The 12388-nt window shown below is 49.0% G+C and overlaps 4 protein-coding genes and 1 non-coding gene across 5 annotated transcripts; 3 read left to right on the forward strand and 2 right to left on the reverse strand.

The window, feature by feature from the left end:
• Nucleotides 1-759: 759 nt before the first annotated feature.
• Nucleotides 760-850, forward strand: HO133_004692. The gene has a single exon. It is a non-coding gene; the product is annotated as a tRNA-Ala (tRNA).
• Nucleotides 851-3052: 2202 nt separating this feature from the next.
• Nucleotides 3053-4566, forward strand: HO133_004694 (uncharacterized protein; the record flags this gene model as incomplete). The annotated part of the gene is made up of 3 exons (XM_037295608.1): nt 3053-3205; nt 3256-3692; nt 3753-4566. The coding sequence occupies 3 exons, from the start codon at nt 3053-3055 to the stop codon at nt 4564-4566; spliced, it is 1404 nt and encodes a 467-aa protein (XP_037157609.1).
• A 1311-nt stretch (nt 4567-5877) lies between these two features.
• Nucleotides 5878-7604, reverse strand: HO133_004695 (uncharacterized protein; the record flags this gene model as incomplete). The annotated part of the gene is made up of 3 exons (XM_037295609.1): nt 5878-6046; nt 6104-6165; nt 6222-7604. The coding sequence occupies 3 exons, from the start codon at nt 7602-7604 to the stop codon at nt 5878-5880; spliced, it is 1614 nt and encodes a 537-aa protein (XP_037157610.1).
• A 697-nt stretch (nt 7605-8301) lies between these two features.
• HO133_004696 (uncharacterized protein) lies at nt 8302-9190 on the forward strand (the record flags this gene model as incomplete). Its single annotated transcript, XM_037295610.1, has 2 exons — nt 8302-8315; nt 8377-9190. 2 exons carry the CDS (start codon nt 8302-8304, stop codon nt 9188-9190), a joined length of 828 nt encoding a protein of 275 aa, XP_037157611.1.
• Nucleotides 9191-10238: 1048 nt separating this feature from the next.
• HO133_004697 (uncharacterized protein) lies at nt 10239-12350 on the reverse strand (the record flags this gene model as incomplete). Its single annotated transcript, XM_037295611.1, has 6 exons — nt 10239-10409; nt 10474-10572; nt 10702-10966; nt 11223-11641; nt 11734-12021; nt 12081-12350. 6 exons carry the CDS (start codon nt 12348-12350, stop codon nt 10239-10241), a joined length of 1512 nt encoding a protein of 503 aa, XP_037157612.1.
• Nucleotides 12351-12388: the final 38 nt, after the last annotated feature.

The following is a 12388-nucleotide window of genomic DNA, read 5'->3' on the forward strand; positions in this document are numbered from 1 at the left end:
TCTTTCGAGTTATTCGATTTCGATTTATAATCTATAATAAATCGAATCGCTTCGAAAATTATATCTTAGTTTTTTAGACGTATTAATTTTATATATATATTAAATAAACTAATTATTCTAGTATATTATAGTTATAATTATAAAATTATTATCTATAGCTATATAACTATTCTTTATAGCTATATAACTATAAATAATATAGCTATATAACTATTTTCTATAGCTATATAGCTATAAATAATATAACTATATACAGAGAGGCGAAGCCTTTATATTTGGGATGTCCCATCCACTGGCGCCTTAGGTTCGATCAGTCTTGGTAGAACATTAAAAGCAGCTCTTTTCGCTAGACAATACCTTTGAAATAACAGCTTTTACAACGAAACTTGCAGGCAAAGTTGCAAATCTTCTCGAGAAGAGCCATTACGAAGTCGGAGATATGGGCGTTCTTGTTGTAGAGTTGCGGTGGGCTGAAAGAGGACTTTTTCATGTTCGGTGGGAGTCTGGATGGCCTCAACTAGCATAGACCAGGTCTGACAAGATTATCGCGCAGCTACAGGGTTCAAAAACGTGTAAATTCAATAATGTCTTTAACTGTGAAACCACTGTGCCTAAATGTTAGACTTTGCACAATTTAGACTAAGGAGCTGCTCCCGAAATGATCGCAAAGTCGCAAGTTTGAGGATGAAAACATGGGATGAGAGGTTCAAAACATGTATATATATGAAAATAGTAAAATTTGGGAAGGATAACATAGCAGGGGCTGTGGTCTAAGGGTATGACGAGTCTTTAGCACGCTGCTAGTGTTATAGAATAGACTAGGTTCGGGGTTCGAGTCCCCGCAGCTCCAGACAACTTACATTTTTGCACACCTTAGGAGTGTTGATTTTTGTTTCTAGATTTTATGTGTTGATAAAAGTATGCCGTTTGTGGAGTAATAAGCAAGTCAGCTGAGATTTTGGCTACTAAAATTTGGCATGAGTCACCCCCTACTGCGGTTGGAGAGGCTTGTCAGTCTGGGGCTGAGGTACAACGAAGACTTACGATCATAGGGTTGTAGGCTCAAGAGCTAGATAATTGAGTCAGAATGGTGGGACGACTCATATTCCTCTTATTCAAAGCGACTCACCTGATGCAGTAGAACAAACGTCGGTATGAGATTCAAGGCAGACATCTCCATAGATGCCCACGCCCCATGGGGTATGTGGGAGAATTTCTTCGACTTTCCCCCGGTTCCACTGAACACGTACCGTAATGGTTTGACGTGGGCTGCGGTAATGCGCTGGCTCTGGCGTGAAGCCGTGCTGGTCAGGAGACTCTGTACTGTACGTGACTCCGAGCGTCGCCTGTCTGTCGCACCCTACATTATCTGCATTCTTGCGCATGAAATTTTACTGCGTCTTCGTACTCTGCATCATCACCCCAATAACGATGCGAATTAGGCGGTAGCCCTGCTGCGATCTGTACTGGATCGTCCGGTACTAGCGTCCATCTCCTGCCATTGTCTATCACAAAGTTCCAGTCAACATGATGTCCTCGCTTTCGGACTGCCTTGTGCAATGTCTCGAGACATATCTACAATGTATTGGTCTAGAAAGGCCAAATGGGCTTTGCTCTTGCAGACACCTCTAGACGCTTGATTTCTTCCTACTGACAGGCAAGTAAATGTTGAGGACCCTACTCACCGCAATAGATCCGGACGTCGGCATTGTCCCTGTTATTTCCTAACGTCATCGCGCCAATCCAGCCTAAGTCTTCTTGGAGGTGGTTTAGAACGTCTACATTCATTCCAAATAGCAGTACAGGCAATTGCTTACCGACCACGAGCCATGCCGCCGTCTCCTCGTCAGTCTCTACATTGAAATCCCTTGCGACCTTGAAGAGCAGTTGATAGACCAATCCTTGGTATCTGTCGTTAAGATTGAGCAGTCGGCTGGCCCCTTGGGTGGCAATATTTAGAGATTCTTGTACCGTTGCTGACGTGAAGCCTTTCAGCAAGCAGCTTTGATCTACCCACAAAGTTTTGGGTGCTTCGACCTCATAACTGACAAAGATGGAGGTCACGGAAGTCAAATAGAGTGTCAGAATGGGAGGCCAAAAACACAGACCGCCAATGCAGAAGAAGGCCATCGTGATAGAGTTGTAGAATGTGAGCCGAGTCCTTGGTCAACTTCAAGACATTTTGTGCCTTATCTCAGGTCGGCTTGTATAACTTGGTAGCTCGCTCGCATATCCCATATCCTGGTAAGGCATTCTTTTCAGATAATAACGCATCTGTTTCTACACTGGATTTACCTATCTCGGCTATTTTGGACCATTGCTTATACACAGTGTCATACAATGTATCAGCCACTTTTTACTGGAAGAGTATGAGCCGAAGATGGCCTGCCCATAGTAAAGCGCGACTTTCAAGGCGAAGATGTGAGGCTGACCCCTAATACACGGAAACGTTCAAAACATATGAATGAATCATTTCTTATACATGTACCCTTTTTGAAACGCGGTCACTTTTATTTCTGGGACAATGCGGTACGAGCTTGCGTTGTAATATGTTCAAAATTTGGCTGATTCATTTGCGTTCAAGAGACACAGAGGAGAGCATGATATTCCCCTTCTTTACATGTTTCAATCCCTTCCGTAGACTGATGCATCGAGCATGTTGAAGACATTGTGTTTGCTGAGCTTAGCTTTTTCAAGATTTGTGCCAAGTTTCAGCCATGAAACACACCATAGACCATGGCCAAAAGAAGGCTCATCAAATGTTGTTGCCGTACTTGCCAGATTCTTCGTGTCCAGAAATTTTATGGAAAATATATGTTATCAGCCTCTGAAGAAGCTGTTGGAGTCAGGGTTGCCGACGTATGGTCTTGGTCTGTAAGCCTTCTCCAGATGGATCCAAACAATTTCGAATATATAGTCCAACTCAGAGTCCGTGCCTCCTCACATCTTTCCCCACAATCTCTATCACTTTTCTGCTATCATATGGAAGATCTTGTTGCTCTACGGCAGCACTTCATTGGGTACTGGCGGTCCCGCTTTGCGCTCTCCAGACATGCTTCTCCCAACGGTTGTCTTGCTTTTGGCTTCATTCTGCAACGCTGAAGAGCGCTCCAATCCACACGAAACTACCTTGGCACCGCGCGCAGTCAATATCTTAATACCAACAGTGACTCTTGCACCAGTGACCAACTTCAATCAATCACTCGTCAGTCGTTCCATTTAACGTTTTGTGGAACCAGAACTAAAGACACACAGCCAGCGGGCCTCTTCGTAAACGTGACAGGCCCTCAGATAGAATTCATAACAGATGTCCCCAGTCTGAATGGAGATGCGTTACTTGCTCTTGGACCGGACGCTGCGGCGGCGTTAGAAATAGCCTATCAAGAGAATTGTCCCAACGGGCTAGACAGTCCAAATTGCGAAACCAGCCTACAGCTCGCCTTGAACGTCGACCAGCCAAACCTCCAGAAACGCGTGGTCGTATTTCTTGTCCCCATCCTGGTTGAGGGAATGGCTATAGAGTTTGCAGAGATGCGGAAACAGGAGAACGCAATCAGCAGAATCAGAACGCCTAGTCCCAACGTTGCGATGCTATCGTCGGTCCAAGGTAGAAAAACTGTTGTGTTCGCAACTCAGACAGACGGTGGCAAACTGATAACGGCAGTACCAAGCCCAACGGTCGATAGCACTAGGTGAGCATAGTTTCTTTCGCTCACTGTACGTATCATTTGACAACGCTGATACATGAGTAGTCAATTTTCTGTTGCTACCGTCACGGTTGGCAGCAGCCTTGCCCAAAAGGGTGACCTGATCTTCGCAATGCCATCCGAGGCCGGGTTTGCTCTAAGCCAGTTCGTGCAAACGTACGGCCGGTGCACTGTAACAAGGAAGCGAAGCTGCGACCCATACGAGACTGCAGGGTACGTAGCTGGGCAGGCCATAGCAGAGGTGAAGCCCGGAGGTGTCACGAAAGACCTGATCACCATGCCTACTGACATCTCATTCGGGGATCTCATTCAGCCGCTGGCGGCGCCGCTTCCGCAGGTGGTACTGTTCGGCAGGCAGGTCACCGCGTTGGCTGCGGACTCTGCCCTTCTCATCATTGTGGCCGCCTTCCTTCTTCTAGCTGCCTACGCTGAGCTTACGACCACAGCGCCCGGTCCTACCCGGTCGATCATACCCGCGAGCGACTTCTCGACGTCTCGAATGCCTCAACGGACAGGATCAGAATGTCCGCAGCACGTACCCAACTGCAGCAACTGTGGCGGAAACAGCTACATCCAACCAGACCCCTTACACACCAACGGGAACTGTGTCGGTATCAAAACTACTAAGTATAACAACTTTGCTGCAGGCTGCGTCTGTGTGGACCCGATCGACCCGCCGGGGTTCCAGCCATATGATGACAGCGAAGCCATCAGCGAAGCGCAAGCCTTCCTGGTCGCCATGGCTGCCGACGGAACAGGAGGGGCCATTTCCACGAGTGGCTCTACCACGATTTCTGCATCAAGCTCCCCTTCCGCGAGCCCGGCTAAAGCCTGCAACAACGGCGTATCGTATGATTGACCAGAACCGTGCGAGGCGGATTGTTCTGCCGGGACTCGCACGCCTGTTCAGGCGAAGGTCGGGGGATGTGAAGGGTGCACATCTTCCCCCACAACTTACTACAAATGTACATGTTAGTAGAAGTCTTGCTGCTAGATCGACGATTAGGTTCTCGAACTCTCCGAACATGTTTGGCAAGCCATGGGTATTATCGGTCGGAGAGTAAGGAGGATCGTAGAATAGAGGTTGTTTACCCTATGTCATCACATTCCAATAATCACATTCCTACCATCGCAGTGCTACCGCCTTCTTCTCTTACCCCACCCACAGCTTCTTCGACAACGAAACTTGCCCGACCTTTCAACTCCCTCATCCCGCCCGCCCGACCAATCGCCGCCATCAACAAGGCTCATATCCAACAACCAGACATCGAAGTCCGAGTCGCTAACGCAGTCAACGACCTTGCTCCAAGCTACCCTCCAAAGCCCACATAAAACACTTGATATACATACATCTACACCGCATGAATCCCTCTCCATCCTCACAGTCTCCCAACGGCTTCTTCCGCTGCCCAACGAAGAAGGGGGTTGGTTCTGCGAGCCAGGTCTTACACGACCCGTCTGCACTCGGACTTTGCCCCTCGTACCATTCCTCACAACATCTTTAACAAAAAATCTCGACAGTGCTTGAAACACAAAGCGCACGCAGGGTTGAAAACTCGCGTCGAGGATGCCGGGCGTGATAGGGCAGCTCCTACCCGCGAGTAAACTCGGCATCTGCGGATATATGCCACGGGCGAGAAATGAGCGCACGAGAGGCCATAAGGTCGTTGGCATCGGTCGTGCAATGATTTTGGTATCAGGTTTGAGGAGATTCCGGTCACAGGGAAGCGTACGCGCTTGAATGAAGCGTTGTCTGCGTGCTAGCATAGAGTGAAGTACAGTCAAGTGCTACCCTCCAATCCTGCTTCGCTCCGAGGCTCGCCGCCGTTTTGAGTGCAACCCTCTACCGCCGGTTTGCCACTGCTCTAATACGATCTCCGTTCCAGATGGGGATCATATCGGCCTGGGAGTGAGATTGAGTGACATTGTTGTCTCTGAGTAGTATAGTAGGTACATGAACATCATTTTTGCGGCTCATAATTCAGCAGATGCTGATCATTACCCCTAGATCCTTTGTATATCTGGTATAGTTGCCCTGGACATCCTCTGACAACTTAAAGCCCATCGATGCCACATGTCACTCCTAGCATGGGGTTCTTGGTTCAGTGATACCTTATTCGAAGTTTGTTTTGAACCCTTGCTCCTTTCACTTGCACAAAGGTAGAACGTTTCAATCGATTTTCGCTTCAGCTAGCCTTCTGGAGGGCGTCAAGTTGTTCGCAAGGCGAACGTTGGGAGGCAAATTCTTGGTTTTACGACCAGAAAGCTTCTTTCGGGCTACCATGACTGGAGCTGACGATTTCGTAACGAGGTAGTTTGAAAAGGAGCCGAGAAGGACACTGTGTACCAGAATTAGCCACGTCCACATCCTATAGACGGTGGGCTTTCCGGCTTACCCCTTAAGAGCACTGCGCCCACGAGAACCAATGATGACAAGCGTGGGCCTGAGCCCATCAATCTACAAACTCGTGAGCCTTATGAAAAGAGTTCGCTCGAAAGGGTTATATGACGTACAGCTTCAGTGACCATGTACTTCGGACTTCTGCAGTGAATGACTTCGATGGCGACCCTAACCTGCAGCTTCGTCTTTCTCAAAAATCTGAGACAGGTCTCTGACAGCGTTTCAATAGCATGCGCTCGTTCTTGGTCGGCGTTGGATTTGGATCTGGATCTTGAATCTATCGATACCACTGCACTAGACTTTCGTGACCCCGGACGGAGAGTCGCCTTGGATAACATGAGAGGCCCCTTTTGAGACGCGACAGTCATCTTCTCCATCACTGCTGTAGTTTCTTGCATTGCTTTAGCGCCCTCACCAATAGGGAGACTGTCTCCCGTTTTACCAGTGCCGACCTCCTCATCAACGGCGTACACTGCAAGAAGCGTGTCGCCATCACGCAAGACTGTACCGATCGTCCACTCCAAAGCGTAGGCAGCTTCACTGCTCAAATCCGTAGCTACGAGGTAGGTGCGCAGTCGCCTTGTCCCTTCTTCAGCTTCTCTCTGCATCTGTGCAAAATCACCTCTGATGATCGTCTGAATGACTCGATGAGGGACCGAACTATCGATAGGAGAGGAGTTGATGTTCAGTTTCTGAGCCCGGCGAATGTCGTTGAGCTCTTCCGAGTCCGATGTGCTAGGGCTTGGACCTCGACTGACGTTCCGATCGTAGTTGGTATTAGGACGCACGATAAATCTCTTGGATGTTGACACTGGCTTTTCGCCTTCGGGACCCGTGACAGTCACAGTTGGTCGCTCTCCATCTGATGCTGCAAGTGGGCTTCCCGGCGCTGTCCGTTCGCTGTCCTTGATATCCCTCTTCCTGCCTCTGGGCTTTGCCGAGCCTGAAGCCTCATCTCCGGAGCTCCAAGCCGTTGGGTCATCATCACTACTTTCGATTGCTTCTTCTCTATCGGGGTCGTCTAGATAGTAGTCCTTCTTCAATCGCCCCACTTCAGCAGAGGATAACACATCGCTGCTGGGTGACAAGCGTCTCTGACTCTGACTCAACCGAGAAGATGGAGACTTCGAACTCGTCTTGAGGATACCGGTGGTCGAGTTGTGCCTCCTCCCGTTCTTTCGCAATGGCCCAAAAGATAGGCCTCGTCTGATGGCTTCGTGGGGCTCGATACTCGTTTTTCTTCGCCCTTCTGAAAAGCTTCCAATTTGTGCACGCTGGTCCTTGTGATGGCCTGAGCTCTTGGGCCTTGCTTGTTGTCCTTCCTCATTCGAAAGCTTCGACATGGTATTGACCATGGGTTTTATGGTGTCAAGATTAGAGGCTTGCACTCTTGTCGGCAGTCCCATTGTACCCTCGTCTCTTTTGGCTTCCTGTTGAGTCACAGCCTCTTGTGAAGCATCCAGGGCAACAGCAGCCGTAGCCTGTGTATCCATCATTGTTGGAGTTTGTGACTAGCTCTCGAAGATGCTGAAGAGGCTAGCTCTTTGTCAAAGCTGCGGGTAGGACAGAGGTGCGAAGTTCATTTGTTGGTGTTTTGGTGGTTGTTTGCCTTGCTTATTAGTGGTTAGCTCGATGTCTTCTCCTGCATGTGCGCAGGCTCGAAATCGGACACAGTGAACCTAATCAAGGCAAATGCTGAGATGGGCGCGGATGCCCCAGTATGCTAGCACGTCCACAGAACAACATTGTCTCGAGTCGTAGCATTGTATGAGTAACAAGGATCGGCTGCTTGCTGCCTAGGCCAATCTTCCCGAGTATGCAGGCGAGGATGAGCTTCTTCAGGGTGGTCGCAACATCTTTAAACAGCCTCCTTTCTCATTGCAGGTTGGAAGATACATTCTCATCATGTCTCGGCCTCGCTGTCCCAACTTTACCCCTCGTTGCTCCTTCCTACCTGTACTTTAATTTTAGCAAGCGGCCGGCATGAACCTTAAATTCGATGACATCGAGGGTGCATTAAACATCGAGACATCACAAATGCTGTATCTCGGTATCACTGTCATGTAACTATGAAGAGGCCCAGTATCCTCAATCTCTAGATGTAGAAGAGATACGTAAACACGAATCTGACCCGGTCTTCTGCTCAGCCCATCGCCACCCTCTCTGGAACCGCTTCAGCTTTATTACTCTCCCATGTCCGCATATAAGTAGCTCCTCCCTCGCCTTCCTCTGGAAACCTAAATTCTCACCACTTGCTGATCATCACAGCCCACTATATAGCAGCATGTCAACTCAATACGACACCATCCAAGCGCCCTACGACGAGATCCGCAAAAGTTCCAATGCCCTTATCGAGCGCGCTAACGTACAAGAAGCCGTCGCCCCTTTCATCAAAAATGCGCGTGTCCTCGATCTCGCGTGCGGGTCCGGCTTCTACTCGTATCACTTCTTAAAATGGGGAGCCAGAAAGGTTGTCGGCGTAGATATCTCCCCAGTGATGATCGAGGAGGCACGCACTGCCAGCTTTCAAATTCCCTCGAATGGCGGAACGATCGATTTCAAGGTAGCCGATTGCTCCAAACCAGTGCCGTATGAAGGCGATCCTTTTGACGTCGTTTTCGGCGCCTGGTTGCTGAACTACGCTCCCAGCGGTAAGGATATGGTGGACATGTTTCGCAACGTTACGCTTAATCTCAAAGACGGCGGACACTTCGTCGCCGTGACGGTGCCGCCAACGCAAGACCCTGCAGCGTTCGTCGAGGCTGAGGGCAAGGTTAGACCGAGTGAATCAGGTGGATCAGGTGGCTTATTCTGTAGTGTTACAGGAGTGGTGGAGGATGGAATCACCATCCACGTGCATGCGGACACGAGACAGGGAGATGTGGATTTCGATTGTTATCATTTGAGGAAGGGGGTTTATGAGGCTTCCGCGCGAGAAGGGGGGCTTCGCGGTGAGTTGGCGTGGAGAGTGACTGCCGTACCTGATGAATTCTTCAAGGATCGCAAAGGTGGTGCTAGTGTCGAAGAGCTTGATAGCTATAAGGTGACCCCACATTTTGGAATCTTGGTCGTGGCAAAGTAGATGATGAACAACGTATCACGCATCTCGATAGGGGCTTTCACACCGAAATAACACTGGTTCCAGTGGGTCGACTAGGGTTTCATGCAGCATGCCACTACAGCAAAATGTCCGAGTAATGGATGCTCTACACTCACTTTTCATGCGAACTCCCACACTGGGTAAAAAGAGAAGAAATATTTGGCGGCCTTGTTGTCGTTGCCTTCCCTGTATAATCGACAATCTTGTCAGGAGCAGAAGTACCGAAGATTTCTCAAGTTATCTGGACGAACTCAGAGACTCGAAAAGTGAGAGAGACTTCTGTATCTGATTCTAAATTGAACCGTCATTTCCTGTTCTTTATCTTTGGACTAATCTGTAAGAAACACACCCTACTGCATCCTAGGCCTCCTGCAGACACTGATCTTAGCCACTCAAAGATGCACAATAGACTAGAGGCTGGACATTTGTCGTGATAGTTAATCCACTAATTGCACACGCAGCGCCTGCCGCCGGATTGAAGACATGGTACTCCTTCCATTAAGACCAAGAAGAGGCTTCTTAATGCCTAAAGTAAATTTGCACGAAAGAAGAACATCCTTGGAGTTGGGTAGGTAGTCTGGTAAGAACTAGCGATCGGTGTTATCATTGTAGTTCCAACGTGCTGGTACAACGTTGGCACGCACGAGTGCGTTGCTTGCTTGCTTACTACTGGAAGGTATCACATGGTCCGCATGCATTGCCAAGCGCGAACGCATTTCCAAAGCCTTGGGTCACTCGGTATTCTACAATTTTGAGTATTCCAGTCCTCGGGTAAGAGATCGGCAATTCTATTACAGAGATATTCGAAACCTGCCCAAGACTAATGGCCGAAAGGAACGACATCCCAGGGGCAGAGCACGTGATTGAAGGTAGAGATAAGGTCGAAAATCGTCGGATAGCACGTGAATACACTCTGGAGTTATACAGTTCGGATTCTAAGGATGGGTCGAACTGAGATTTCGGTTTCTGTGATATTGCTATGAGGTCCTCTGAAGTATCCCGAACCAGAAGACTGATTGTAGATGTATCATCACTGGTCTCTGACGACATCAGAGTTGCCGTAGCGGTGCATCGATTTGTTCCTGTGATGCCGGTCTCCATACTGGCCAGTCTTCGAGACACGTCCTCGCTGCACCCCAGGATACGGCCGACAGCGGTAGTAAGGCTCCGCACCAAAGCTCGTGTTTCTTTCAAAGATGTGCTGAATTCAAGCTTGACATCAGCTGCCTCGATCGACATACCAAGTCTAATTCTGCATTACTCACAAAGTAAAGATTGTCAGTATCAATTTCAAAGAACTCTTGGAGGCTCGGACACGAGCCTAGATTCCGTTGATCTTTTCTTCGCTTCTCACCCAACGCAGCCTAATGCTCGTAGACATTGGTTTGTCGATTTTGAAAGAATCGAGTATTTGGTGCAGCTCGGACATACTCAATCCCAAAGACGTGGTGATGGCAATAGATTTGCTCCACGGATATTACATTTCTTCGTACTCTGGGAGCATCCTTCGTCCCTCGAACAAACATTCCAAGATGAGTAAGGCAGAAGGTCAGGTCTGAGAGCTCTATGAGGACGCTGCGCATTGAGTGCGGTGCGTCTCTTTCCTTTCCGATAAACTCTGTCACCGCCGCTGTGATCTTGGCTGCCACTGCCAGGATGCCCGTGATGGACGCAATGACGCTCAGAGGATCAACGTTGAGGGATGGTGGCGAGCAAAGTGAAGCCTTGAGTGTAGGACTTTGGAGAATCACAGCCTTGCTGCACGTTGGAGTCCGCGGCCGTCATAGCGTGGGGCTAATGCAGGATGGAGTCGAGAACCTAATCTTCATTGGCTGGGTCCTAAGCAAACGATACATTTCAGGGATGTTTTAACTTTGTACATCGTATTTTTGCCGTGAAAGAACGGGAGAAGGCTGAACAGCAACTGGTAAGCTGTGATACGACTTGAGAGTGACATAGGGGCAATATGTACGATGACTTTGGATATATAGTTTATCTTCTCCTGTTACCAAACGACAGGTTGGCTCGAGCTGCAGTACCCAGTTTGTGAACCCCACCCCTTCTATCCCAGACATTACTCTTCCCTTCAACTATAGCAATCAATTCGTCCGCAATTTTGTGAGCAAACATTGCTCTGCCGCTGCCTTTTGTACGTTTCTTGATTGCAGCATCTAGAATCCACATCACAGCTGTCCGTCGCCGCTGCCGTAAGCCTAGAGGTATCGGTATCTGCAACGCTACACCACCACCTGCCGCGCCTTTTTGTGATCTTATCCGGAGAAGAGGCGCCACAGAATCGATAGCAAGTGTGAGGTAGAGTATGGGGTTGAGAGGAAGGTGGTTGGTGGGAGGAGCGCCAGGTATTAGAGGATGTCGAGGGTCTGGAGTAGGTGGGGGAGCCGTTCGTAGACGTTCGAGTATCATAGCCATGTTCTAGCGATAGCTTCGAGTTAGCACCCTAATGTAACGTGATGTGATTGTGAGCCCAGCGGGCTTGTAATGAACAGAAGAACTGACGGGCGTACCCTCTGAGCTTTACTCAGCTTGCCGTCTTGCATAAGGAGATTTGTAACCTGATGGATAACCGGGTCATAGCGATGCTTGAGATGGGAAGTGCTCGGCAAAGGCAGCTCTGGTAAGCCGAAAATGTGACCCTGATTTTGGACCTCTGCAGACTCGGGGTCGATCATGGCTTGAGCTCGCCGCGGAGTTGAGGTCGAATACGATCTGCTTCCCTTAGGTGACGACGCTTTGAGTTCTTCCTGCAACACTTTGGGTGCCTTCTCTTGGCTTTTTTGATCGCGTTTTAGGATCTATTGTCGACTTTGTCAGCTGATGTCGTGTTGACGATGGTATTCATGAGGGCACGTACCTCTTGTACTGGTGAGCCCTGTTCCACATCTGGTCCCCCTTCGCCAGTAATATCACCAGTAGCTGCTGCCTCCTCGCTTACGTGCGGGAGTTGATCTTGATTGGGTCCTTTTGGTTGTTCTGATTCAGGCAAAGGTTTCTCGTCTGAGGTGATGTTTCTTCTTTGCTGTAGTCGAAGACACAAGGGTATTCGGTGAGCGGAGAACTCTAGGACCTTGGGCCGCACATCAATTGACCGGCCAGAGCGGAGTAGCTGGATTCCTGGGCGCATCTTGGCTTTCAAACGTAGACGATCGTTGGCGAGCAAAG

This window comes from Letharia lupina (assembly GCF_014066315.1).
Source record: "Letharia lupina isolate WasteWater1 chromosome Unknown contig_2, whole genome shotgun sequence".
In the NCBI taxonomy this organism is placed as follows: Eukaryota; Fungi; Ascomycota; class Lecanoromycetes; order Lecanorales; family Parmeliaceae; genus Letharia; species Letharia lupina.